General features: G+C 38.3%; 1 protein-coding gene across 28 annotated transcripts in view; it reads left to right on the forward strand.

Annotated features, from left to right (window-relative positions):
• The window catches only part of GPHN (gephyrin), a 271,807-nt gene that overhangs the window by 62,863 nt on the left and 184,111 nt on the right, over positions 1 to 24,833 (forward strand). For all 28 annotated transcript variants that reach the window (XM_074542808.1, XM_074542813.1, XM_074542812.1 and 25 more), the window contains one exon: positions 22,995 to 23,073. In XM_074542808.1, coding sequence (XP_074398909.1) covers positions 22,995 to 23,073 — 79 coding nt within the window. Of the gene's footprint in view, positions 1 to 22,994; positions 23,074 to 24,833 lie in introns of those variants that run through there.

Below are 24,833 nucleotides of genomic sequence, written 5' to 3' on the forward strand. Positions count from 1 at the left end.
TTGTGGAGTATCCTACAACAGGAACTGAAAAAGCTGTATTTGGAGGAGGGTTGTTTGCATTAGGGTTTTTTTTTGTGGTGTATTTCTGCACTGAGCTTTCATTCTTATATGATCTTTGATCTTTGTCTACCTGTTAAAATTTTTAGGAGTCTTGTATGAAAGTATAATTTTAAAATCATTATTTATGTTCTTTAAATCTGAGTTTTAAATTAAATTTGAAATCATCAGAAACATCATTATGGACAAGGCTATGAGAAGCAGGCATGATTTTTAAAAACACTAAACAGTGCACATGAAATTAGCAAATGGGATTTATTTCTAATCACAGCAATCTTATCTCCATTTTATATGTTAATTCTGTAAATTAAACGCTGCTTCTTGCTTTTTCTCCCATTTCTACAGAGAATTTGTGCTAGTCCTTACAAACACTCTGCTAGGAACAGCATCCATGTTTAATAATAAATATATATTGCAAATACTGAAATTCAAAACAAAATTGTGTCACAAACAGTGTTTCAAATTGGTGTATTATAAACATGTACTTCCTAAACTGTATTTACAATAAATCTGGAATACATAATTCATTGTCTTTGAGCAGTAACCATGTTTTTCTTAGTTGAATTTGTAGACTGCTTGTTTTTAACCTTTGCTATCTGTTGACTTTAATAACTGTTACTCTTAATAAGCTTACCTCGTAATTGCTTATTTGCTGGTCTTATTTTTTAGGAGATGAGTATCTCTAGTCAAAAGATTGTAGTGAATTGAATCTTACTGTTCTCTTTTCAAAGACAAAATTGAGGTAGACTTTGCTATTACCATATGAATATAAAGACTGAAGGCTATAAATGGAAACATTTTCATTTTGAAATGCTGAGAACTACAGTGCAGCTAAAACAATTGCACATGTACTTTCTTTGCATTCTATGTGTTGTAGAGACACTGATTGCATTGGATTTTGGACATGATGCAATGTGGGCCAATATTTAAGCCTGATAAATTGCTTTCCTGATTGATTAGTTGTTGAGGCTTATATGGAAAGATTAAAAACAGTAAGACAGATACTGTGCAATTTGAAATTAAATTAGCATAATAAGTTTATAAAATATTGGATTAATTTAGGGGTTTTTTTTCTGGCTGTGTTACTATCCCAAAAGCTAGATGTTGGGATAATAACTCAATGCAGTAAACTGTTGAAATACTGGAATGTTCTTCTCCAACTGCCTAAGTCTGGGGTTGTGTACAGGGGGATCTATGAAGTTAGAATATTTCTAGTTAATATTATGAAGAAAAAAATGAACTTGTAAAACCCAAAGGGCTCAAACCCTAAGAAGATGTGTTTGTAATTATCAAACAAACCAAGGAGGACGAGGAGGAGGGTCAGGTGTGAAGAATTAGGTGCTGTGGGGCTGTATCATTGGCTGCTGAGTGGCAGGATGCCTGCTGGGCTGTAGCTCATGCAAACCAGCCTGGCTCACCTGGGGACACAGCTGTGCCTGCAGGCGCTGTGCAGCAGCAGCAGCTTCCCCGGCACAGGCAGGGGTGGGACTGGGTACTGGGGAAGGGCTCCAAATGTATTCATTCCTTTGCCCTCTCCTGTGATCTCTCTCAGGCAGGAAAGTACCAAAGAAGAAGCAGCAATTGACAGTGGGTAGGTGGGAGACATGGAAGGAATGGAATAGCTGAAAGAGGCTTTTTCTTCTTTTTCCAAATGGAGGGGCGGGATTGAGTTTACCCGCAGTATTTATTTTAGTTTTTGGCTAGCATTACTGCATACCAATAACTTACTCTCTGCAACATTCAAGTTTTACCAGATGACTATCAATGCAGTCAGAGTTTATTTTTCCGTATGATTTATCTTTTATTCTGGTTTACATTTACACTTCACCTTAAATCAAGTTAACTTCTGCTTCTGAACCAATCATGTGTTACTTTAGTCATGCTTGAAGAAAAATGGAGTGTTGCTATTATTTCAGGCTCTGCCTGAATGCTCTGAAGTTGTTCTGTCATTCAGGATTTCTAGTTGAGGTCAATACCTGCTGCATAGGTGGGAGCAGGTCCTGCAGTGGTGTGTCCATTGATTGGAACCAAATGAGAGACTGGAAACATCTACCCCTTTTTTCCTGCCAAGTTCTAAGAAATAAAGACTGTAAAATTAGAAGAGAATTATACTACAGAAGTGCAGTATGTTAATTTCCAGAACACTGGTGAATGTGTGCCTGTGTGGATGCTTAGTCCCTTTCTGAGTAATTAAAAATATAATTTATAATACCAGACTTTGTGAGTTGTCTTACAGAGAGAAGAGAGCAGTTACCATTGGCTTTGGTAAGATAATTCATGTAAATTAAGATTATAAATATTGTCATTCATACAGAAGTGAGAAAGCCATTTCTGCTGTTATTTTTAGATGAGGAGCTTTAGAAGGGAGAGTTTTCTCTGCAAAAACAGCCTCTGGTGTTTGATTTACCCACTTTGTACTACTTTTTCCTGCCTCTCCTCTATCTCCCTCTCTTCTCATTGGTGGGGTTTTTTTAGAAACTAGCTTGCTGCCTTTTTACTTTTTTACCCCTTTACCAGTTTATAAGATATGTAACTATTCATTATTGTACTGGAAATTGTGTTAGTGTTATTCATGACATAGGTTATAATCATAGTTGTGGTTGCAGATACGACTTTTGTCAGGTTTGAATTCGCAGTGTTAGCATTAGCAGCTTAGGTTTCAGGATACAGGCTCTTCAAAATTATCTTAATCTGTGTCATTTACAGTTGTTCTTGTGAAATTTATTAGTCTTTTGTGGTGTGTTCCACTTTTTTTGTAATAATTAAGCAAAGGTGCTTATGTCCCCCTTCCATGACAATTTTAGATTTTTGGCCGTAGTGGTAGGTGTTCTGGATCTTCTGATGAGCATTATTAAGAAAACTAAAATTGTTTGTAATGGCCAGTTGTCTACAATTAGTTGCATAGGATTTAATAAACACTTTGATTTATGAGTTTAACATGTTTTTAAGATTACTCTCAATTTGTTTACATTTGATATTGAAAGTAGTTGCTTGCAACATGTTACTTTACAGGAAGAGAACAGAGTGCCTGTTGCAATTTTGGCTGAAATCTTACAGTACTGTCTTGGATTTACCCTTTCATGGTTCATAGCCTAGATGTCTTGGCAGAATGTATACTTTTTAAATTGTTGGGTGGTGACTTTGGACTTAGGTTTAATCAGCAGTTGTGTATCATTGTAAGCCTCTCTTTTAGCAAAGCATAATTTTATTGTATTTTTAAATGGTTTTAAAGAGCATATAACTTAATATTTTATTATTATGGAGTGATAATACTAAGTGCTATTTCCAACTTCATTATATCTACCATTAGAATTGTAATTTTTTTTCCATAATAGCAGGAGGATCCAAACAATGATCTGTTAAATGGTATATACATATATTAAACTGTATTGCTTTTATAAAGTTTGTATTTATATAGCATATCTAAAGTTGCATTCATAGCTGTACATGAATTTGACAGCCCAAAAATAGTAAAATGAGTGCAGAATGGGAAAAAAGCTAATGAAAATTAAACAGATGACATGAGGGTCAAATAGCTCAGCTGTTTTTTTTTTTTTTTTTTTTGTTCACTTTTTGTATTAATTCTGCACTATGGGACGGAGGGAGATGTTGTAGAATTCTGTTTGGATCTCACTAAGAAAAACTGGCCAATGAACAGCATGATACAGTAGCCTTATTAATAGGGAAGAATAAAAAGAGAAACACAGCAATTAAATCTTATGTCCCTTCAGAGATTTCGGACCTCTTGATCACACAGCCTCAGATGGAGCCCAGGAGGGTTTTCCACAGCATGCTGTGCATGGATTGCATGCTGTATGTGGATGGATTCCTCTTCCCTGTACAGTGCCTTTGATTTTGTGTAACAAGCAGGCATTTTTCCAAAGGAGCTGGCAGGGCATCCCTGTCATGCCATCCTCCAGTGGCACCTGGGCCATGCCAGCAGGGTCCCTGCAGCGCTGCTTGTGCCAGCATTTGGGCTTTGACCACAGGGCCCAGCAGAGTGGGCACTGCCAGCTCAGGATCCCTAAATCCTCGAGCACAGTGAGCTCCCAACACACCGATTCCCCTGACATGGGCAGGAGGATGATCTGTTCTGAGGGGGAGTAAGTGCAGAAAAAAGGCCTGGTGATAGCTTTCCAAGGGAAAGTCTTGGAGCAGCTAGCCAATTCTAATGCAGTTTGAGGTTGTAATTTTGCTGTGGATTAGACATTGGTTGGTAAGAGGATGAAAACGCCTCTGTTTGCCCTGCAGTGGTAGCTTTCCCTTGCTGCTGCTCAGTTACAGCTATGAACAGATGCAAAAGGCTTCGAGCCTGTCTGCCAGGTATATGCATTATTTCTAATACAGATTTAAACAAAACTGTGCAGCTTTGGCAGTTCAGTCCAAAACAGAGAGTACCAGCTCACTGACTCTGTGATGTGGCTCACTCTATTTTATTGTAGTGTCTGATCTTTAGATAAGATCCTGCCAGTAAACATGTATATTAAGGAGGGTCTTGCTGCTTTCATGACATGTACATGGATCCACACAAGCAGTAACTGTGTCCCAACTTGCATTTTCTAAGCTGTTTTTGAGAACTTGTACTTCTGAAAGCTCTGGTGGATTTAAAGTCCTACTGTGACTACTCCTGCTCTTCAAACAGTACAGAAGCAATATTTCAATCCCTGCAAAATAATATATTAAAGGCATTTCTGAAGCACAGCTATCAAACCCAAGGTCCTACTCTGGCTTTTTTTTTTTTTCTGTTATGCAACCATTTTGGTGCTGTAGCCATTTCAGGGTTTCACGTTTTTTCCCCTCTTCTTTTACCTCACATTTTTAGAAAACAGCTAATTCGTTGTGGTAGAGAACAGATTAGAGAAAGCCAGCAGCAGGCTAAAACAGTGAATACAAGATGATGATATACAAGCTGTCAGCAGCAAAAGCTTTTGGGACCCTGCGTCTGGAGGTGCTATTGGCTGAATTCTACATACAGAACTTACCAAGTTTTCAAGGCTGGAGGTATTTAAATTTCTTATTGGTGATTTCTATTTTTTTATCTGATGTTAGTGTTTATCACAGCACACTGTTGGGCAAACTGCTGAATCATGGCAACCAGTTTGTTTTTTGTGGAATTCGTTGCCTTTTAGCTGAATAATAATATCGCATTAACAATGCCTGGAAAAGTTAGACATAAGCCTTGGAGAAAGTTTGCTTTAAAGCATTTTAATAATGCAGTGAAGGCTGTGAGGGTCAGTCATTCTTTTCAGTCTATTCTCTGTACAAATTATCAAAAAAAAAAAAGGCTCTTTAACAACTTGAAGATGCAGACAGAGTGAGCTCAGCATACCTAGCTTCTCACCTGAAGTTTACAGATGATGTGTATGGTTGGTAGCTGTTCCTTTGCCACAGTGGAGTATGTACAGCAAGGATAAAATCTATTTTATCAGACACAGGCTTTTCTCAGGTGCTTATCTAAGGCTATGAAGCAAAATCTCAAATGAGAGCTGCAGATATTAACATCTGCATTCTGTTTCTTTTTTTTTTTTTTTTTTTTTGTAATGTAGCATTACTACAAGGAACAAACAAATCTTAATAAATCCTAAAAACTACATAATGTCTGGGGGGAAAAAAGAAAATGTGGATTAAAATGGGAAGAATCTAAATCATGTTACTGAATTGACTTTGGGAAAGTGACTAGGTGTTACAGTAATCAAGATGTTATACAAAGAGGGTTTTTTCTCAGCTTAGGATTTGTACTCGCTCATCTTTTCTCCTTCAGTCTAAACGAGTGTTACAACGATTTCATGCTTCCCAGGGTGTCTGACTTCACAGCATGCTGCAATCACCTTGCCTTTGGCCCTAGAGGCCGAGGAGCCCTCCAAAAATAAATGGGAAAAGCCAGAAGCTGTCTCCTCGACTTAGCATTTTCTTTTAGCTCTGCTTAATGGCAGGATTTTGTTGGGTTTGGTCTCAGAGTGGTGTCTCTGTGGCGAGAGGTTCCTGTGGCAGGTGCTGCCCGGCTGCTCAGGGGCCTCAGCTGGGAGGCTGTGCCCGGCTGTGGGCCCAGAGCCTGCCACGCCTGCACAGGGCCGGCTCTGCTGCTCCCCACCAGCGTCAAGGACTGCCAGGACCGTGGAAACTCTCCATCTCTGCTGAGGAACTACATCTGTTGGGTTTTTTCTTTACAGTTCTGTATTTAAAACAAAGAAAACGGGCTGGTAGTTGTGAAGCCTTAAAACTTCTGATAACAATTAGAGGTGGTTCTTTCCAAGCATGGATGTGCCACTGAAATCACAAGGTTGAGATAGACATATTGTTCTCTACAACACAAAGAGAAATGCCTTGTTGCATAAGGAAATAGCTGGATTGTAGGGGGATAGAATATAAGTAAATCAAGGTAGTATAGAAAGTAATCTTACCCCTGGAAAGAGTTGCAGCTGGGTTAATTATTAGAGATTGGGAACAGGCCTGACTTTAACAGGCCACAGCTGTAGCCAATAAGAAGAATGAGTGTTATAAAAGAGTGGATTGGCTGGTTGAGGGGGAACTGGAGTTGGTTGGTTTCAGTGAGAAGAGGGAAGAGTCAGTGCTTAGAGGAGCTGCCTATGAGAAAGATCAAGGAGGTATGGAACTCTTGTACTAAGGAGACAACAGTATGAAACCTTTGCAATATAATGACAACACTGGATGGGAAAAATAAAGCACTCTAGTTACTTTAGAACTACAAAATAGATATATGATTAGTGTCACTCTAATACTGAATATTTGTGCTGGATATATTTAGAGTTTTATTTGTAGACACACCTGGGTTGCTTTGCCCATCCTTCAGCCTAGATAGCTGATGTCATTGTTAATGTGGTTGTTCAGTTCTAGAACTGAAGCCAGTTCTGAACATAAGCCTGTCGTTTCAGCTTAGGCTTAGCACCATTTCAGTGGTCTTGCTGGATTTTGGAGGAGGTCTTGCTTTGTCCATCCAGTTCAAAGTATGACTAATATACATTTGTATGGGTGGTCATATAAAGTCATTAATATTTTTTATTTGATTTTCAATTATCAACAGGGAGATAGTTTAACCCTTTCTGCACTGTTTTAGTGTCATTACGTCTGGTTTTTAAAATAATTCAACTTTGCAATCATAAGGGATAACCTTTCTCAATGGGTATATAACACACTGTAGATTGTCAATGGTTTCAGATGACATCTTTCAGAAACTTGAGTAGTCTTCAAAACGACTTTCTGTGCCACACAGAGCTTTGTTTTTGTTTTTTTATGGATTTCAGGTTAGTTTTCTTATATACTGATCACTGATTAGGATTAGTGATTTTGAAGCAGTTTTCCATTTAATCAGCTAGGGAACATTAGTTTGAACAAATTTCTTACATCTCTACATCTCTTTTGGCAACAGCCACTTTGTCTTGCTTGTTTCTGTAAAAAAAAAAGAGTAAGAGCTTTTAGGAGATATATGAAGTTTGTAAAATCCTTACCCAAAGTTAAAATGGAAACACAGAAACTACTGTCCTTGGTATATGGAACTTCCTGGCTGAATGGCTGGGTGCAGAGAGTAGTGGTCTGTGGCCCAAAGTCCAGTTGGAGGCTGGTGACTTAGTTGTGAAGGGATAGAATGTAAGAAAATAAAGACAGTGCAGAAGGTAGTCTCACACCTGAGGAGTTGCAGCTGTACTAATCCCCAAAGATTAGGAACAGGCCTGCCCTTAACAGGCCACAGCTGTGTCCAATAAGATGATGAGTGCTACAAAAGAGTGGGTTTGCTGAGTGAGGAGAGAGCTGGAGTTTGTTGGCTGTGCTGTGATGAAGAAGTCAGTGCTGTGAGGAGCTGACCATGAGAAATCACTGAGAATGTATGGGAACTTTGCAATAAGATGACAACACCTGGTGACCCCCCCAGGGGTCAATAGTAGCTCCAGCCCTGTTTAACATCTTCATTGATAATCTGAATGTTGGCAGCAGGTTTGCAGATGACACAAAGCTGGGATGAGTGGTTGCTATGTTAGAGGGTCATACTTCTGTCTGGGATTATAAAAGGCTGGAGAAATAAGCCAGCCAACTTGTCTCTGATGCCAAGACCTACTGGTTTTGGTAAACACTTTCACCGTTCTAATTAAAACACTTCATGTTTCCATTTGATAAGTATGAAGAAATAAGTTATTCTTAAGGTTACACTAATAACAACCACAAAATAACAACAGCAGTTGTTGCCTTTCCTCGGGAAAAGTAAATTTTAATTACTGAGGCTTAAAATTAAATCCATTGAGATATCCTGTACTCCTTATAAGGCGTGGATGCATCTCGTGTTTGGGAAGAGGAGGAAGTGCTGCCTTTCTCTGTGGAAATGAAAGATGATATTATTGACATACAGGGGGTTTTGCACATTTAATTGATATTCGTGTCTTTTGCAAATTTTAGAGGATGGTAACTGCAGATTTGACAGCAGGATAAAAATTTAGTATTGTAGGTTGTATGCACTGTTTTGACTTTAGCAAATTCTTTAGGAGGTTGTAATACATATATTTGTATAGAAATGTTTTAAAGCAAATAAGCCACACTTTGGACCTAGTTTTTGGTTTTCCTGGTATTTGTGACATCATAGAAAAAGTATATGAAGTTTTGCAAAGTAATGAGGTTTTTTTAAAATGGTTCCATATGAATGCTTGTATGGATAGAGAGGAGGAACAAAATAGTGCTCTGCAAGTCCTTAAAATGCCCAAAAAAGTAATTCATGTCTTCTCTGTTGTAGATTTGTAGTATCTTCAGCCTGTCAAAAAGTGTGCAATAAAATAAGAAAGGCAAGCTCTCCAGTTATACCTCATTCCAGACCCCCGCTCTGACTCCGTACATTGTTCTTGATTTTAGGTCTGCTCTTCTGTAGCCATCTGTTCACTTCCTAAAATAGCACTGCTTGTGTCTCAATTTAGAACTTTTCTCATTATCCATAATACATTTTAACTTCCCTTTGAATGATACTCATTTTGATACTGAGTTTTTTAATGCATTGCTGAATATGTGTATAGTAAGTAGTTGAACAGCAACTTTATGTTTATAATTGCACCAACATTTTGAGTTGTCAAACATTAGAGATAATTCTTGGTTTTCAGTGTTTTCTGGTTTTGTAATTGCTTTACATTGTTATTGAGTAATATCTGAGTATTACTTCATTTGGAATTATTCAAATACTCAATTATAAATACACTAGCAAGCTGAAAATGGTAGCCCAAAGTCACACAGTAATTCTAGACTGATCTGTTTAAAGTGATTCAGGGCGATGTGCGTGTTGCACGATTGTCTGCTGCTGGACTGGTGATGACTAGAATAGATAAGAGCCCTATCTTGGTTTCTCTGATATTTATGACATAACAGAAAAAGTATATAGAGTTTTGCAAAGTAATGAGCCTGTTTTTTTAATGGTTATATATGGATATTTGTATCTACAAAGAGGAGGAACAAAATAGCCATTTTGTTTCTTTCCTCTCTCCAAGCATTGATTTCCCATGCTTTCTATCATACTATCTTTCATGTCTCATTTTCTGTAATGATTTATTAGCTTTGACAGCTCTAATTTTGTAAAATTCACTTGAAGTTACTCATCAAGTTGGAAAAACTGTGTTAGGAAGGAAACACGAGAAGGGGAAAGGGGAATTTGGCAGAGAAATGGGTGGACAGCATTTAAGTAATTTTTAAAGGCAAAACAAGGCATTCTTACTGAAGAACTTTAAGAAAATATTTAGTGTGTATGCTTAACTGTCAGATTTTTTCTGTCATAGGAATGCTGAAAGTCTTATACATTGGGTCTCCCATTCACTCAACAGCCCATTTAGGGAGGAAATTAATAATGTTGCAGGTTTCAGAAAACACTTAAAAAAAATAAAAGGAAAAAATATTTGGTAGAGAAGTGTTTTCTTCTTTCCCAGTTAAATTACCCCGATGTCCATTTCTGTTTTTATAATCTTCAAATGGCTGGTTTAAAATGTAACAGCTCAAAGGTTTCAGTAAGGACAAAAGTAATTATATAATGGTAGAAAATGACAGCAAACTTTTCAATGGCATATACGATTTGTATCTATTTTTGTTGGCCATTTGTGAGTAAACCGTGAGGTTTACTGATGGTGCAGTAAAAAATGATGGTAGTCCTATCATTCTAGTCATCCTTCCCCTCATTGTTGATCAAGCAAGAAGAACTCAGGGCAAATAAGGAAAACCAGTATACATTTATGAGCTGGAGTTTCAGAACACCCACAAGAACATTATTCTTGATAGGGCTGTACTGGTGGCAAGAAATGAGCCCAGACAATGGATCATGACCAGTTTAGCCTTCCTGGACTGAGCCAGCCGTGCAAATTCCCGGCCTGAGGCTGGATCCCAGCCTGCAGTGCCCAGTGCTGCGCTGTGCCAGCAGGCAGAGGCACCAGAGGCAGGGTGTCAGCAGGAGGGCTCTGGCAGTGCCTGGCAGCAGTGCCTGGGAATGCTGTTCCCGTGGGCTCTGCTGGCAGGAGCCTCTCAGGATTGCTGTGCTGCTCTCCTGCACGGGGCTGCTGCCTTGGCTGGGGGTGCAGGGCAGAAACCAGCCAGGGAGAACCCTTGGCAGGGAGCTCCACGTTGCCATGTTACCAATGTGGCAGCTGCTGGCTTTCTTTTGAGCTGCAAGGAATTTACGTGGAGCGTTCATATGGGGTGTCATTCTCATACAAATGCCAGCATGGCTTGGTATGGTCCTGACAGCTGATTGATTGATTTGATTCATTGCCCGGATAAGCAAACATATGAGACATGACAGGCTGTATAGGCTTTAAAGACTTCTCCCATTTTGTTGCTTGCTGTAGGCTTAGAGTTAAATATAGTTAAAGATTTGGAATCAGCAAAGAAAGGAAATTAAAAATTAAAAAGGAGTAAAATATCAGTGTGACGAGATTATTTCCAGAATATATACATTTTTCCCTGTTCAGGTGAAGAAAAGGCGATGTATTTATTCACATCTAATGAACACAGACAGCAGTAAAATGACAATATTATGTGTTTAGGAATAAGATGTTGAGGAATAGAAGTGAGTCTCTGAAAGACAAACTAAAGTAAATCCGCAAGATAATGTCAAAAGTTGCGTTTAGGTAGCAAAGACAAATAGGAGAATTAATGTAGGCTACCTAATGCCTCAGTACTTCTAATTTCATTGTAACTAATAAGGAATGGAATTTTGACCATGGTTAAAATACGGTAGCTCAAAAAAGAGTCTACTACAAACAGAATGATATGAACAAACATACTTAAACATTTGGAGGACCATTCACAGGGGGAAAAGCGGGGCTGCATTCTCTGGGCTCGTGTCAGATGGGGGTTGCATAGGGCTGGAAAGCACTTCTATTACTGCCTTACACAAGCTATTAAAGTAAGCAAATTGTAAACAAAAAAAAAAATGCAATCCATGATTAGCTGTATAGACCTGTTGTTTAAAATATCTGATTGTAAAAGTATAGCAAGATTCCAGAAAGACAATGAACAGCAAACTTCACGGTGTAATCAGGACTGCCATCAAGACTTGGTAGTCCTGAATGTTGCAACTCTGTGACTGAGCATCAACAAAGGTACACGAATGTAAAGCTTACTCCTGGTATAATTTCTTAGCTTATTTTTAACGTCTCTATTTTCTGTATTTCAGGTTTGGTGGAGTATATGTTTCAAGTGGTACGTGAAGCATGACTTGTAGTACTCTGGAATAATTTGAGGTTGTAATTTTAATAATTAGTTGAATGAGTGAATGATGAAAACACTTAGCATTTAAACTGATTTCCAGGTTTTTCACAGCTCACTGAGATAATTGGCTTAGTTCCAACTATTTGCAGCTTTTTCAGGATCCTCCTAGCTGGAAGAAATGACAAGAAGCTTTGGTTCCCATTTTCAAAGTTATTAATAAGCATTAGGAACAGACATGTGGTAACAAATGAACCCTGAGCTGAAGGATTGATGATGTAATTTCTTTGAGCCAGTTGCATGAAAAGTGGTCAGCTCCAGAGCTGTTAAAGTAGGCACAGTTTATAAGCATGATGTTAAAATAAACAAAATGTCTGAAAGAAGTTTAACTGAAGAGAAGCAAAGATTTTAGAGACTGGGGGTAAGGGATAAATCTCTGTTTCTTTTAGAGTTGTTCCATGAGCTACAGGCTTTCTGGCGAGATATCCTCTCCTCCCTTGACACCTGAGTGGAACTTGTCCCACTGAGATCTTCACTGCTGCTGCCTCTAGAGACAGCAGTGAACAAAACGTCAACAATACTGAAAATCTTGGTTTTTAGAATCTGCACTTTCCTGTGTAGGATTTATTATCAGCACTTTTTTGTGGATGGCAGCTCAATGTTCTGGAAAGACCTATGGTACGTTACCAGATCATTTTGTAGAAACAGTTTCCCACTGCTTGTGATAATTGCAGAGCCCTGGGAAGCCAGCAAAAATCTGAAACAGCATGAGTGGTTAGGCTTTGCATGAATGTGACTGTGCTTCTTCCAGGAACTAGAAGGCTCTTTAGATGCCTTGATGCCACTGTGAACCTGGGCTAATAGACCCTGTCGTGGCTGAGGTGGCACTGTGTGAGCTTAGCTTGGGGGTGTGTGTCTTGGCATTTCCTGACCCGAGCCCACACAGTGGTGTTGGAGTGTCTGGGGTCAGTCAGCGCTGATCAGGATTTCACCTGCGTGCTCCAGTGCTGGTCTGGCTCTATCCAGGCTGGTGCTGATGCTGCTAGTGGGGTGTCTCTGCCTTAAGGTCTGGATTTAGCCAGGCTCTTCAATTCCAACAGAGCTCTTTTGCCAGTCAAATGCTGCATCTGGGCAAGTGAGACCTACCAGAGACAGTGCTGGGCTGAACCCAGGGAAGAGAGCAGGCTCTGTTGGCTGCTATATTGTGCATGCTCAGTGATAACTGCAGGGCTGTTTCCCTCCACTACTCCACTATCTGAAGTGTTATTTGACTTCTGATAATGTTGATTGTAAAAAGAAAACAATATGGAGGTAGAGGCTTTTGGAACAAGCAGTAGGATTTATTGTAATGCCCTTTGTTTTTCTTGGCCACTTCTGCTATTGGGTGTTTGTTGCTTTTCTTTTCTAGGTAGAGTTGAAAATCGCTCCTTAAAGTGTTTCTATTTTGAAACTGTCTGTTTTGTACTGCCACTAGTTCTAAGGAGGCTTAAGAGTACTAGTACAAAAAAGATATCTTAAGAAGTGCTTATGTTTTGGACAAAGAGGAACTGTCCTATTTTTAAGGATTATTGCAACCACTTTTTATAATACTGTTTCTTTCCACTTTCATGAAGAATTTTTCTGTAAGCTGTCAAGAATTCACATTTAATGAATTGAAAATGCTAAACATATGGATATGATTTGCTTCATAATGAGATTTAGGGAAAAATAGAGTAAAACAATTACATTGTAATCTAAACAATATTTAATTATACAAAGTATATTAGTAGTTTTATAAAATTATTTCTACTCATATTCTCATGTTACATTATTAAATGATACTGATTTGCTTAAATATTTCATCTTCTTGTTGTGAAAGTTAATAATTTAAAGGTCCCTTTGTATGAATGGACATCCTTATATCCAATAAGGAAATACCTACAACTGAATTTTAATGTCAACATATTTTCATCATCTCTGCTAACAGTACAAAATTATGCCTTTTATACCTCAGTATGGTGTTTGTAGGGCCTCAATTCAGAGCTTTGCACATAGAGTTGTGCTAAATAAATGGTTATTGTGTAATTGCTTAAAGGAGGCTCTTCTGTGCCAGGTGATTCCTTCAGCAAGCAAACTGAAGGGGACAGGCACACCAGACTAGGCCCAGGTGCTAATTTTGTTTAAAAAATAAAAGAGGTAATGTCTTTTTCTTCAAGTCCTTGCCTGTAGTGGAGTTGTCTACAATACGTGTTGTGGTTTATGTGCTAACTGGCATTATTTTGCTATGATTACATCTTCAGGCTTTGAAGTCTTATACCTGTATATGATTTAACACCACTCACTCTGGAGTTGCCCTTGATTGTCACTGGGATTTCTGCAGTTTTATTAGCTCACTAGTACATTTAGTGTTCTGCTTTCTCCTAATTTCTGTGACTCTTGTCTTGTGTCACTCCCCTGGTCCAGTACTGTTGATGACCTTTAGTTGCTTTTACTTGAGCTCCCGAGATGAACCCAAAACCCTCAGTAGGACAGCAGCTTTGTGATCTGATCCTGGATCTCCTCCAGCTCCATACCTTGTCCATATGTTTCCCATGTGCCTTCTTGTAATCCTCCTTGGAAATCCTGTAGTGCATAGTGGTACCTGTGGATTCAGGGAAGGCATCTACTCAAGGTGTAGATACAATGACTAGGGGAATCATGGATTCACAGAGTTATTTGATTTGTAAGGGACCTCAAAGATCATCTCATTCCAACTTCCCTGCCATGGATGCCCTCCACCAGACCAGGCTGCCCCATCCAACCTGGCCTTGAACACTTCCGGGGGGGAGCATCCACAACTTCCCTGGACAACTTGTTCTAGTATCTCACCACTCTCACAGTCAAGATTGTCTTTCTATTATCCAATCTAAAATCTACTCTCAGTTTAAAGCCATCACTCCTTGGCCTATCACTAAATGCCCTCGTAAAAATTCCCTGTCCCACTCTCTTGTAGCCCTCTTTAGGTACTAGAAGGTGCTGTAAGGTTTTTCTCTCAGAAACTTCTGTTGCCTGGGCTGAACACACCGGCTGTCTTAGCCTGTCTGCACAGGGTAGGTGCTTCAGCCCTTTAATCAACTTGGTGGTCTTCCCTGGACTCATTCCAACAAGTTGAGGTCCTTCCTGTGCTGGGACCCCAGAGCTGGATGCAGCACTCCACCCAGAGTGGAGCAGCGGGGCAAATTTCCCTCCCTTTCCCTGCTGGCCACAATTCCTTGGATGCAGCCCAGGATACAATTGGCTTCCTGGGCTGGGAGTGCACACTGCCAGTGTGGCATGACATGGACATCACACAATGGGTGGCTTAAGAAGCACAAAGCTACTTCTGTTTCTTCCTGCCCTTTTTTACTACGTGTTTGAGGTGGTTTCTTTGGACAGTGTTTGATAGGCTATGTTGAACAGTGCAGAGTTTCCTTAAGGAGGAAGAGTTACCTGATTTCTGGTGTCTGGGGCTGTATGAGATGTGAGCAGAAGATAGACAGGATGCTGAGTCCCTGGGCTCTGTGGGTTGGTCCTGGAGGATTATCTATCTACCAGCAGGTCTGTATGCATTTAGCTGTGCAGCAATGCAGCAGTGCAAAGAGGGGCGTTGTTCCAAGCCACAATGTGAAGTTTCATAAATCCTTGAAATCCTGTCATTACTGAATGATCAGGGGTCACAGGTCCCTAATACTGGAGTGGTTCACTTAAATGCAGTGTTTATAGATAGAATATATCATTAGGAAAATGTAGTGTAGTTTTTCATGTTATTCTGGTGGTTCTTAATTAAGCTGGCAGATAATTTGTGACATGTATTAACATCTTGCATCGGCATACTTGGTCATATTTAAAAGTGCATCTAGCTGAGGTTGACAGTATAGTTCATCAGTGTACTCTGCAACCAAGGACCCATTTAAAATGGGCCTATATAAGGTGCTGTAAATTGTTTCCAGTGTTGTTAACTAAGAAAATAAGCATATTCTTTTCCTGAACTAAATAACATACAAGAAAATGAAGTTTAGAGATAAGAATTTTATCTTTTTCAAGGTATTGAAAAAGCAGACATCCTCTAAAGAAATCAGAAAAGCTGAAAATCATTATCTCCTTGTAAAGACTGCCCTTTAGAGGAAGGATTCTCCACGTCTGCTCTGAGTACAGCTGTTCTAACCTGTGATAGAACTAAAAATTTCACAGAAGTCTGAGATATTGCTATTCAAAGGTACTTAGCTTTTAGTTGTTATTGTTGGTTTAATTCTTCTCTTCCCCTCTCTTGGATGTGCTTGCCTTCTATACTTTTCCTTCCCATCCTGGAATTTTTTATGGTTTTATAGTAACTTCTTCTGGAAGCTTCTTGTCGGAAATACATGTTGGGAAAAAAAAATCCACATGAAACATAAACTAATTTGTCTGCAACAACAAGATCCCAAAGAAAAGAATTCATCAAGTGCTTGGTATTGATAGCTTCAAGGAACCTAATTTTTTTATTGGGTACAAACAATTAGAAGTATTGCTAATGCTGCATCTCCAAAGAGTTGAATGTCTTCAATGATTTGATATTTTTCTTCTGAAGTTCACCTGATCACTGCAGTGATTACACTGACAGTGTTATGGAGTGGAAACTCAAGCTTGTTAAATATTAGATTAAAACCCAGTGCAGAATTTGTAGCCTGAGGCTGCACAAATATTGTAAAATTTAAATGATAAATCATTTGAGAGAGGCATAACCCGCTAGACTAATGGATACACAGAAAAAAATGCCTCATTTAATTGCTGTTAGAAAATGGGAGAAACCCTGGGGAGGTTTAGAAGTTCATAGCCTTCAGAGAAACTCTAACATAGATTTCACAACATTAGCTGCTGTGGTGCAGAATGCTTCAGGTCTTCAAGAACAATTTCTGTGTCATTTAATTTATCCTTAAATCTGTCGAGAACAAGTCTGTGTGTTTTCCTTGCCCTCACTATTATTATTGAAGGATTTTTAGTGAGGGCTCACCTCTCTAATTCTTTGAAAATTATGCTCTGTTTCTTATGATTTCCTCACAGTTAAATTTCTTCTGCAATAGTATTCTTTTCTCCCTCTGATATTTGTTTTGCTGTTGTGTTTACGTAAACTCACCAGCAGCTACCATCTAATGAGTTTTTTTGCTAAGCTAATCAAGTTCTTTTCAAATTCCCCTGCTATCTTACTTTTCTTTATCATTACAACAGCCTGCCTTTACATCTGGTTTACAAGTGACATTATTGCTTCTGTTTTCTAGAAAAAGAAAAATCATAGGATCACATGTCTAACTTGTATTTCTGGTTTATGATCATCCTGTTTTTCAGTAGGTCACCTGAACCTTTCCTTTCTGTTGTTCCAGTACCTTAGCTCCTTTTTATGATAGTACTTCTTTGTCAGTCTGTGAGGATACCATTCTGGATTTATGTGGTGCTAGCAAATGGCATTTAGATCACAACTTCTTAGGAAATCAGCCTGCCTTATTTCTGCTACTCACAGACAACATATTTTCTTGGCAATTTTAAGTGTTTGCAGTTTGCATGGAGACTCGTAGTTCTTTTTATTCTGCGAATACGTCAGAGATTTGTGTGCAGATATACAAATGGTACAAATGCTGCTCTTAAAATTAATTTGCTGTCTTCTTTGATAGATCTGGAGAAGGTGCTACAAAATTTCTGTAATGTGCCATCTGTCTTATGTATGTTTTCTAGTTGACATGCACTATCTTGAAAAATGTGACAGCAGCAGAGAAAAAAGGCAGCATTATTTATCTGTGGTGTTACTGTCCACGGGACCCATAAAATACCTCAAAATCATTTTAATATTAAGAGAATCAATGTTCTGGTGCTTTCCCTTTCCTTTGCCTTCCATAAAGTAGGCCTTATAGGACATATATAGCACATGTATAGGACAAGAATTCTGTGTTTGCAGGAGAAAACAGGTTTCAAAGGGAGATGTTTTAAGGTCTGTGAAAAAAATCTGTTACCTTGCTATATCCTAAGACCTTAAGCTTCCCTACCGGGTTTTTTTTTCTTGAAGTCTACAATGTGTATAATAGGTAAAGAAGGTGCTTGCTGCCTTGTGTATAAGGTTGGGCCCATAAAAGCAAAATACTTCAATGCTGCACTGTTTGCATGGAGTACATGGAACAGCACCACCTGAATTTGGAACAAGACTTCTGAATAACTCTTGAAGCAAGCTAATCCAGACTGGAGTACCACACTGTGCTAGACCAGTACTTTTCAGAACATCCCAAATGTACTAAATATATTTTTAAATTTATTAACTGGTGACTGAATCTGTTATAAAACCTAAATACATAAATGAGCCTGCAAAAAGAGGAGTAAGGTAAAGTCTTGTCAAAAATACTATTGGTAGATGAAGAGGTCTTAAGAAAAAGAAGTAAACTTAGGAGATATTATCTAATGGACAAAAATGTAAGAAACTGATATCTTATATTTCAGTCCATACTGTTTGAGGTTGTCATAGTCCATGCATTTTCAAACTAATAGTGCATTGTTGACTGTCTTCATGGTAGTCAAGATGATTTTTATTTACAGGCAGTCACAAGTGATCTAAAAGTAGTTCTGAATTCTGGGAACCTAGAGGAAAATCTGGCAGGTAGTAGTAGTTTTCTGGGATCACATATTTAGGTGTGGGGGAGGTTGTGGCAGCAGCTCTGGCCACAGAGAGCAATGCACAACTGTCCCAGCATTGTCCTGGGGAAGGCTATGAGAAGATCAGAAAAAAAAGAGCTAAACAATTCTTATCTTCACTTGCTGCACCTGGTGCTGTGCACGTGTGGAATGTGTTATGGAGAATTGTTTACCAAAGGGTGGTTTCTTAATTGGCCAGTGGTGATGGTGTTTGGATTGAAGGACCAATTGGGTCCACCTGTGTTGTGACTATCTGTAAGGGTGATGGGTTTCTTAGTAAGTATAGTGCATTAAAGTGAGAGATCAGCCTTCTGGGAATCATGGAGTCAATGCTAGCTATTACCTGGCTGAGGGCCTGTAACAGGAGGTTATTGTTAATTTTCTTTACTAAACTATAGAAATTCACTTTTTGAGAGTGGTTATTGCATTTTTTCTAAATAATATAAATATAAAAATCACTGTTATCAGCTGTAGATTTGGAAGTGATTTGATCTAAGAGGGCTCTTCTTTACTGGGAGTACTTTGTGTGGGGTAGGAGATTAAATGATGTTTTTAAGGAGCTACATGGTTTTCAAATTGTAGGACATTAAAAAAATAAAATTAAAACAAGGATACATTTTGCAACAGATTATGACCTGCCACTACTTGAACAAAATATTAGTTTGGTCTTCAGTGTAGTCTCGTTTAAAACTCTGCTAAAGAAAGCAAAGGGAAAAAAATCACATGGACAAATTTAGAAGTTCACAAATGCCAAGTGGGAAGGCTTCACAACTGTTGTAAATTGGATGTTTGCACATTAGAGTGTGAATGCTGATTTTAACCTTTCCATCGGGAATTTTGTATGCTGTGTAACTGACAGGTGAGAGCTGTATTCCCTTATTAGCTTCCCACCTCTGTTACTTCCTAGGCACAAGACTAGACAGGGGTGAGAAACAGAACATCAGTAATAGAAACCAGGAGCTGGAAGTAGGATGAATGTTGGGAAAATTGGAGCTATTGCTAAACCCTGTTTGCTTTGATACATGTAACAGCTCACTTGGAAGTCAAACTGTGTAATGCATATTCAGGGGTTTTGCCTCGCTGTGATGTTTTTGAGACTGTGTTTTGTTCAGTTGATGCCTGTGATTTTTGTGCCAATATTTGGTGTATTGGGAACGTTTCTGGCACCTCACAGACTGTCATTGTCTGTGCAATACCCCACGGAGCAAATGTGCTTTAGGGTGCTATTTTTGTAGTCGTTTGCCATGTCTCTGAGGAAGTACCTGTGGGGGCTGCACTGCAGACCAGAGGCTCAGCCACTTGATGTCTGTGCAGAGAGGACCAGCTAACAGTTCTGTATCTCTCCAGAAACCATCCATTCAACAATGCTTAAAATACTAGCTTTTATAAAGTTTTGGAGGGTTAAAAAATAAAAATATAATTTTGGAGCAAGGCAATAAAACCCTGTATGGGAATTGGTTCATATAGATGTCCTGTGCAAAAGTGTCCCTTGGTTGTGCTTCAAAGAGAAGTCAGGCATGGCCTTACTGTGTCTGTAGTACAATTTGTGGCTGTGATGCAAAGTTTTGGTCTGTTTCCTCAAACCACCATTGATCACCCTGATATTTCTGCCATACCATCACAGTTTCACTCTCCTGTTTAAAATAAATAGCTCTCATTTCAGTTAGGGTATATGTTATTTTTTAAATATGTGCAGTGTTGATTTAAAGTTTTCTAAGCTATGAGAAATAGACTACCTGCTTTGCTTCATTGCTTCCACCCTGCATTTATTGCTGAACATTTGTTTTATTTATTTATGGTAAGAGCTTGCAAGGATGTGAAGGGGCAAGGCTGTGCTTGTATGCAGACCAAGTGCTTATTCTAGCCTATTCCAATGAATTATTTCCACTCACTGGAAACTCTCCTGTTGCTATCTCCAGTAGTCATTTTATTAGTAGTTATACTCAAATGTTAGTATTAACTAAACTCTTGGAATTCTTGATTGTTAAAACCAGATTTGGAATTTTTTACATTTATCTGTAGCCTTGGTGTTTTCTAAATCCAGCTAGAACAGTACCCTAAGAAGAGACTTGCTTACCCGTTTGCAGCTACACATTGCTCTAACTCTCCTACAATCAAAGACAAAAACAAGGGAGACAAGATTTATACATTTTTCAAAGTTTGTAGATATTTGATGTTGAATTAGCCTTACTAGGAAATGGTTTCATTGCCAAGGTCTACTAAGTAGAGGGAAGGTTTGCAATTGTAAAATTCATTAATAAAATGAGTGTTATAATATTGGCTTTATGTTGAGACAAGTAAAACAAAGGCTGTCTCTGACAAATCTAGGGATCCCTTTTAAACATTTTTTTTTGAAACACATTTTGTGTTTTAAACATCATGAGTTACAGATAAACAATGGCCAGTTTTACTGATAAGATGATTTTATGTTGTCATTTTCCATTTCTCCTTTAAAAAACTTCTGAGATAAAGACACTAGTTTCCTCTATTATCACTGTGATTGCTTGCCATGAGGAGATTGGAGGGGACACCAGAGAAATGCAGCATGTTTCGATTAAATATTTAATGCTTTAAAAATGTTTGATTTTTCAGTAGTGAAAAAAGTGTTGAGCATAATTTTTATTCATGATGTATTGTGTTAGCATGGGAGATATATTGATACATTGGTAGTGTAGGATTTAGGACAAGACTGTAGGTAAAATGTTCTGTTTGATATTTTTGTTGCCAAACTTGACAAGAAGCAAATATAAACTATCAAATATCAACATAGGTGGGAATTTTTTCTCTCATGAAATCCAACATATAGTGGTTTGTGGATCTGCTGATCTTGGAATTACTCCTGAAGAGTTGAGATCCCCTCAAGAGTCTTGGGTTCAGTGTAATAGGTGAGGATGGAAATGAGAAATTGCCGAGGGCTTCAGCTGCTCGCTCAGAGCTTGCCTGGCAATGGGGGAAGTGCTTGTGAGCTCAGCACAGGTAACGTGCAGTGTGTTACACAGGCAATTGGGAAGTTGGCATGGGAGGAGCAAGCTGAGAGTCTGGGCTCAGTTAGCACACCCAGCTGTTGTTTAAAATGAAGATCTGAGACGAGAGCCCTAGTGAAAGGCTGAGGGCTTTCAGGGATTGTGTGCAGCAGGCAATTGCTAGGTGCAGTTTTCAGAGACAGTGGGGGAGAGGCTTAGGATAGCCTGTGGTTATTACCCTGTTGAGGTGAGTGTTTTCAACACCTGACAAATCCCTCTCTTACAGTCATAAGCTGTCAGGCTTTGTCTGAGGGCCAGGACTACTACCTGCTCCATCAGCTACCCCAGCCTCTTCTTCTGGGATGCTTTCTTCCAATACTTGTCCTTTCCAGCAGACTTACCAGGTTTCACGCTTGTGAGATGCGTTGCCAACGAGAGGTACTAGTAGAAACATTTTGCAGTTTTGTAGTATGTTAGGTAGGTCTGTCACTGTGTGTGTTGTAATCTGTGAAAACAATGTATTTTGGGAATGATTTGCATTTTCCTGATGCTGGTGATGCGCATGAATACTTAGAGATGTAAATTAAAGAGAGTAATTTGCATTTAGAGAGAAAAAGGTAGGAACACTTGCTTTTGCAATGTTTTGCAGCGATTTAAACACATCCCTGTTCACCAAATGTGAAGCTGTATCCTCTGTTGTAACATGTTCAATATTGCATTTCTTCATAAACTTTATCTCGCAGATTACCTTGCCCGTTAAGGGAAATTGATCCTTACACTGATATGGAAAAATCACAACCTCTGAGTCCTTCAGAAAGTTTTCTGTAGTCACAAATAAGTCATTCCTTTAAACTGATACTGTGTTGTTCTTAAAGTATTTGTGCTGCTATTCTTTTTCCACCTCTCAAACTGACTGTGATGTTATTTAAGATAAATGAGGTGGCTTTTAGGATTGGAGTACATGTGCTGAGAGACGTAGCCAAGAGAACAAATTTGGAGTTTGAGGTTTAAGTCTCTTCTGGTTTTCTCTTTTAATTAGTGAAGGAAATGAAAGCACACTAGTACTCTTTAAAACTTCTGTGACATTTACTGTAATTTCAGTTATTACAGTAACTAGCTGCTGTACATGAACTTTATAAGTTCCTTGAGTAAATTTTGCTCTTAATTACTTGTTTTGGTTGTTGCTCATATTAAACATTTTTGCTAACCCGTGAATAACTATGAACTTAAATACATAGCAGATCTCACTGTTTCTGATTAAGTATATTGATCAGTGCATGATTAAAGACTCTCCTGTTAAATGTATGGACTCGTGTGTTCCTGTGCATCCACGTGTTTGAGATTTCCTTTGCCTTCAGGTGGACAAGTAGCAAGCTCACCACCTGAAATTTGTGCAGTTTATTTCTGCATAAGCTGTGATACAGTGTTTTTCACTCTCCATTGAGTTGACTTATCTTTGAATTAGATGGAACCTCAGTGAAAATCAGACTTTATATATGAATGTTCAAATTCCAGCCAACACCAAAAAGCATTTTTAGTTAATCAAAAGAACTGTGCTCCATTCTTAAATTTCCAGCTCTTTTCTTCCTATTTTATTTTGTTTGTTTTATTTTGTTTTGTTTAAATTTTATTTCTATTTTTTTTTAGTGAGTGACAGTTGCTTCAGGAACCTTGCCGAGGATCGTAGTGGAATAAACCTTAAAGATCTGGTCCAAGACCCTTCTTTGTGAGTATCTGGCTCTTATTGCTAAGCAAAGAAAAGCTTCTTGTTGATATCCTTGTGAGTAGTTTTGTAATTATATAAAGAAGTAGTATGATCAAGTACACATAATGCTTTAGTGGCTTATGCTGGCCAACTTGTTAGTCTTTAATACAAGCAAGTATTATTAAAACCACCTTGTTTCTAATATAATTCTGAAGTAACATCCGGAGAGCATGTACAGTAAAGGGTTTAAGAGTCATCAGAAGTAACAGATTGTGCATGCTGGTATTTCTATAGAGGACTTGTATGCACATTGTTGTCTCTTCTTTTTTAAGGAGGAATTGCATATAAATTGGAATATTACTGGGTAATGATGTTATTGTTACTTAACATCTAGAATCTGTTTTCTTTCTATCTGATTTCATACAGCTGATGTGTGTTTCTTCCTCTACTACCTGTTTCAATTTAAGTATATGTGCACATGGTCTAAATTTTGCTTCATCACAGGACTGCGGGTCTTTATCTCAGTATTGTATCTTTCTCTAAAATAAAATTCAATCTCATGAGCTCTGGGCCAGACTTGAAATTGTATCAGACCTTCTTTGTCATTCAGTTTTTTTGTTTGTTTTTTAGGTTTGTGGGGTTTTTTCCTCACCCATTAACTTTAGTACTAGCTGAAAATGTTCTTGCTAGTGTGAGTGTGCCAATTGTTATGAGGGAAGGGAAAAAGAGAAAAAAATTCACATTTTTAACATGCATGACAGTGCAGTCCACAGTGAGATCTAATGTGATGGTCCTTGTTGCTGAAAGATCAGATTTTTCAGTATTGATTGAGAACTAGTGAAAAATAAGGTGTATTTGGCATCTTATTTCAGTTACAGGGAGGTAGATGCAGAATTAATTTTATGTTCCTGTAGGTAAATGACATATATGCACATGAACATGCCTTCTTGGGCAATTTTGACGTTGTGTATGTAACTGATGATTTATACATCTGAAATGATAGAGGAACAAGAAGCAAGTATAATTGTTGCTAGATATGTACAGAGTGAATGCAATAGATAAGTTTTTAATACTTACTGTTTAAGTGTTGAAGTCAAGGCTATTTTAAAGGTCTTAATTTTCAGAATTTTTCTGTTGAGTGGTGGTTTTTTGAATATTTTTGATTGGTTGGTTGGCTTTGTTGGTTCTTTTTTGTTTATTTGCTTTAGAATTGTATGTGGATTTTGGAGCTGCAGGTAGGCTTACATGCTTTGGACTTGCACCTCTTGAGTTTACTCTCAGAAGGTTGAAGTGCCTTTGTTGTAGAATTATTACTTTCTGTATATTTTTAACAGAAGTGATAGTCTTTTAATTTTCTTCCTTGACCGTAACTGAGATGAAGAATATTGGAATAAATTATTGTAATGTTCAAAAGAAATTAAATGGATTTCTGTTTCTTATAGCATAAAAAGCACAAGTGACTGCAACATAGACATTTTTGTCACTTTGAAAGACTGAGTAAAGTCTCAATACATGTTAGGTTTCAAGGGCTGCTTATGGTACTTTGCTCTATGACAGATTACAGTGCAAGAAAAATGTCCTCTTCCTGACCAATGATAGGAATGTATAGACTTGGGTTTATCTTTCCAAATTAAAATTCTTGCTGTATTATGACTGAACACCTATGAAGAGTTCTTGCAAAATGTGTAATAGTGTGTCTGAATCTCCAAAATGAAGAAACCATCTAAGGCAATATTGTCCAACTCAGCCTTCTGTAGGTGACTCTTAAGATCCCAAGGGAT

Source organism: Zonotrichia albicollis, chromosome 6 (assembly GCF_047830755.1).
Source record: "Zonotrichia albicollis isolate bZonAlb1 chromosome 6, bZonAlb1.hap1, whole genome shotgun sequence".
Taxonomy (NCBI): Eukaryota; Metazoa; Chordata; class Aves; order Passeriformes; family Passerellidae; genus Zonotrichia; species Zonotrichia albicollis.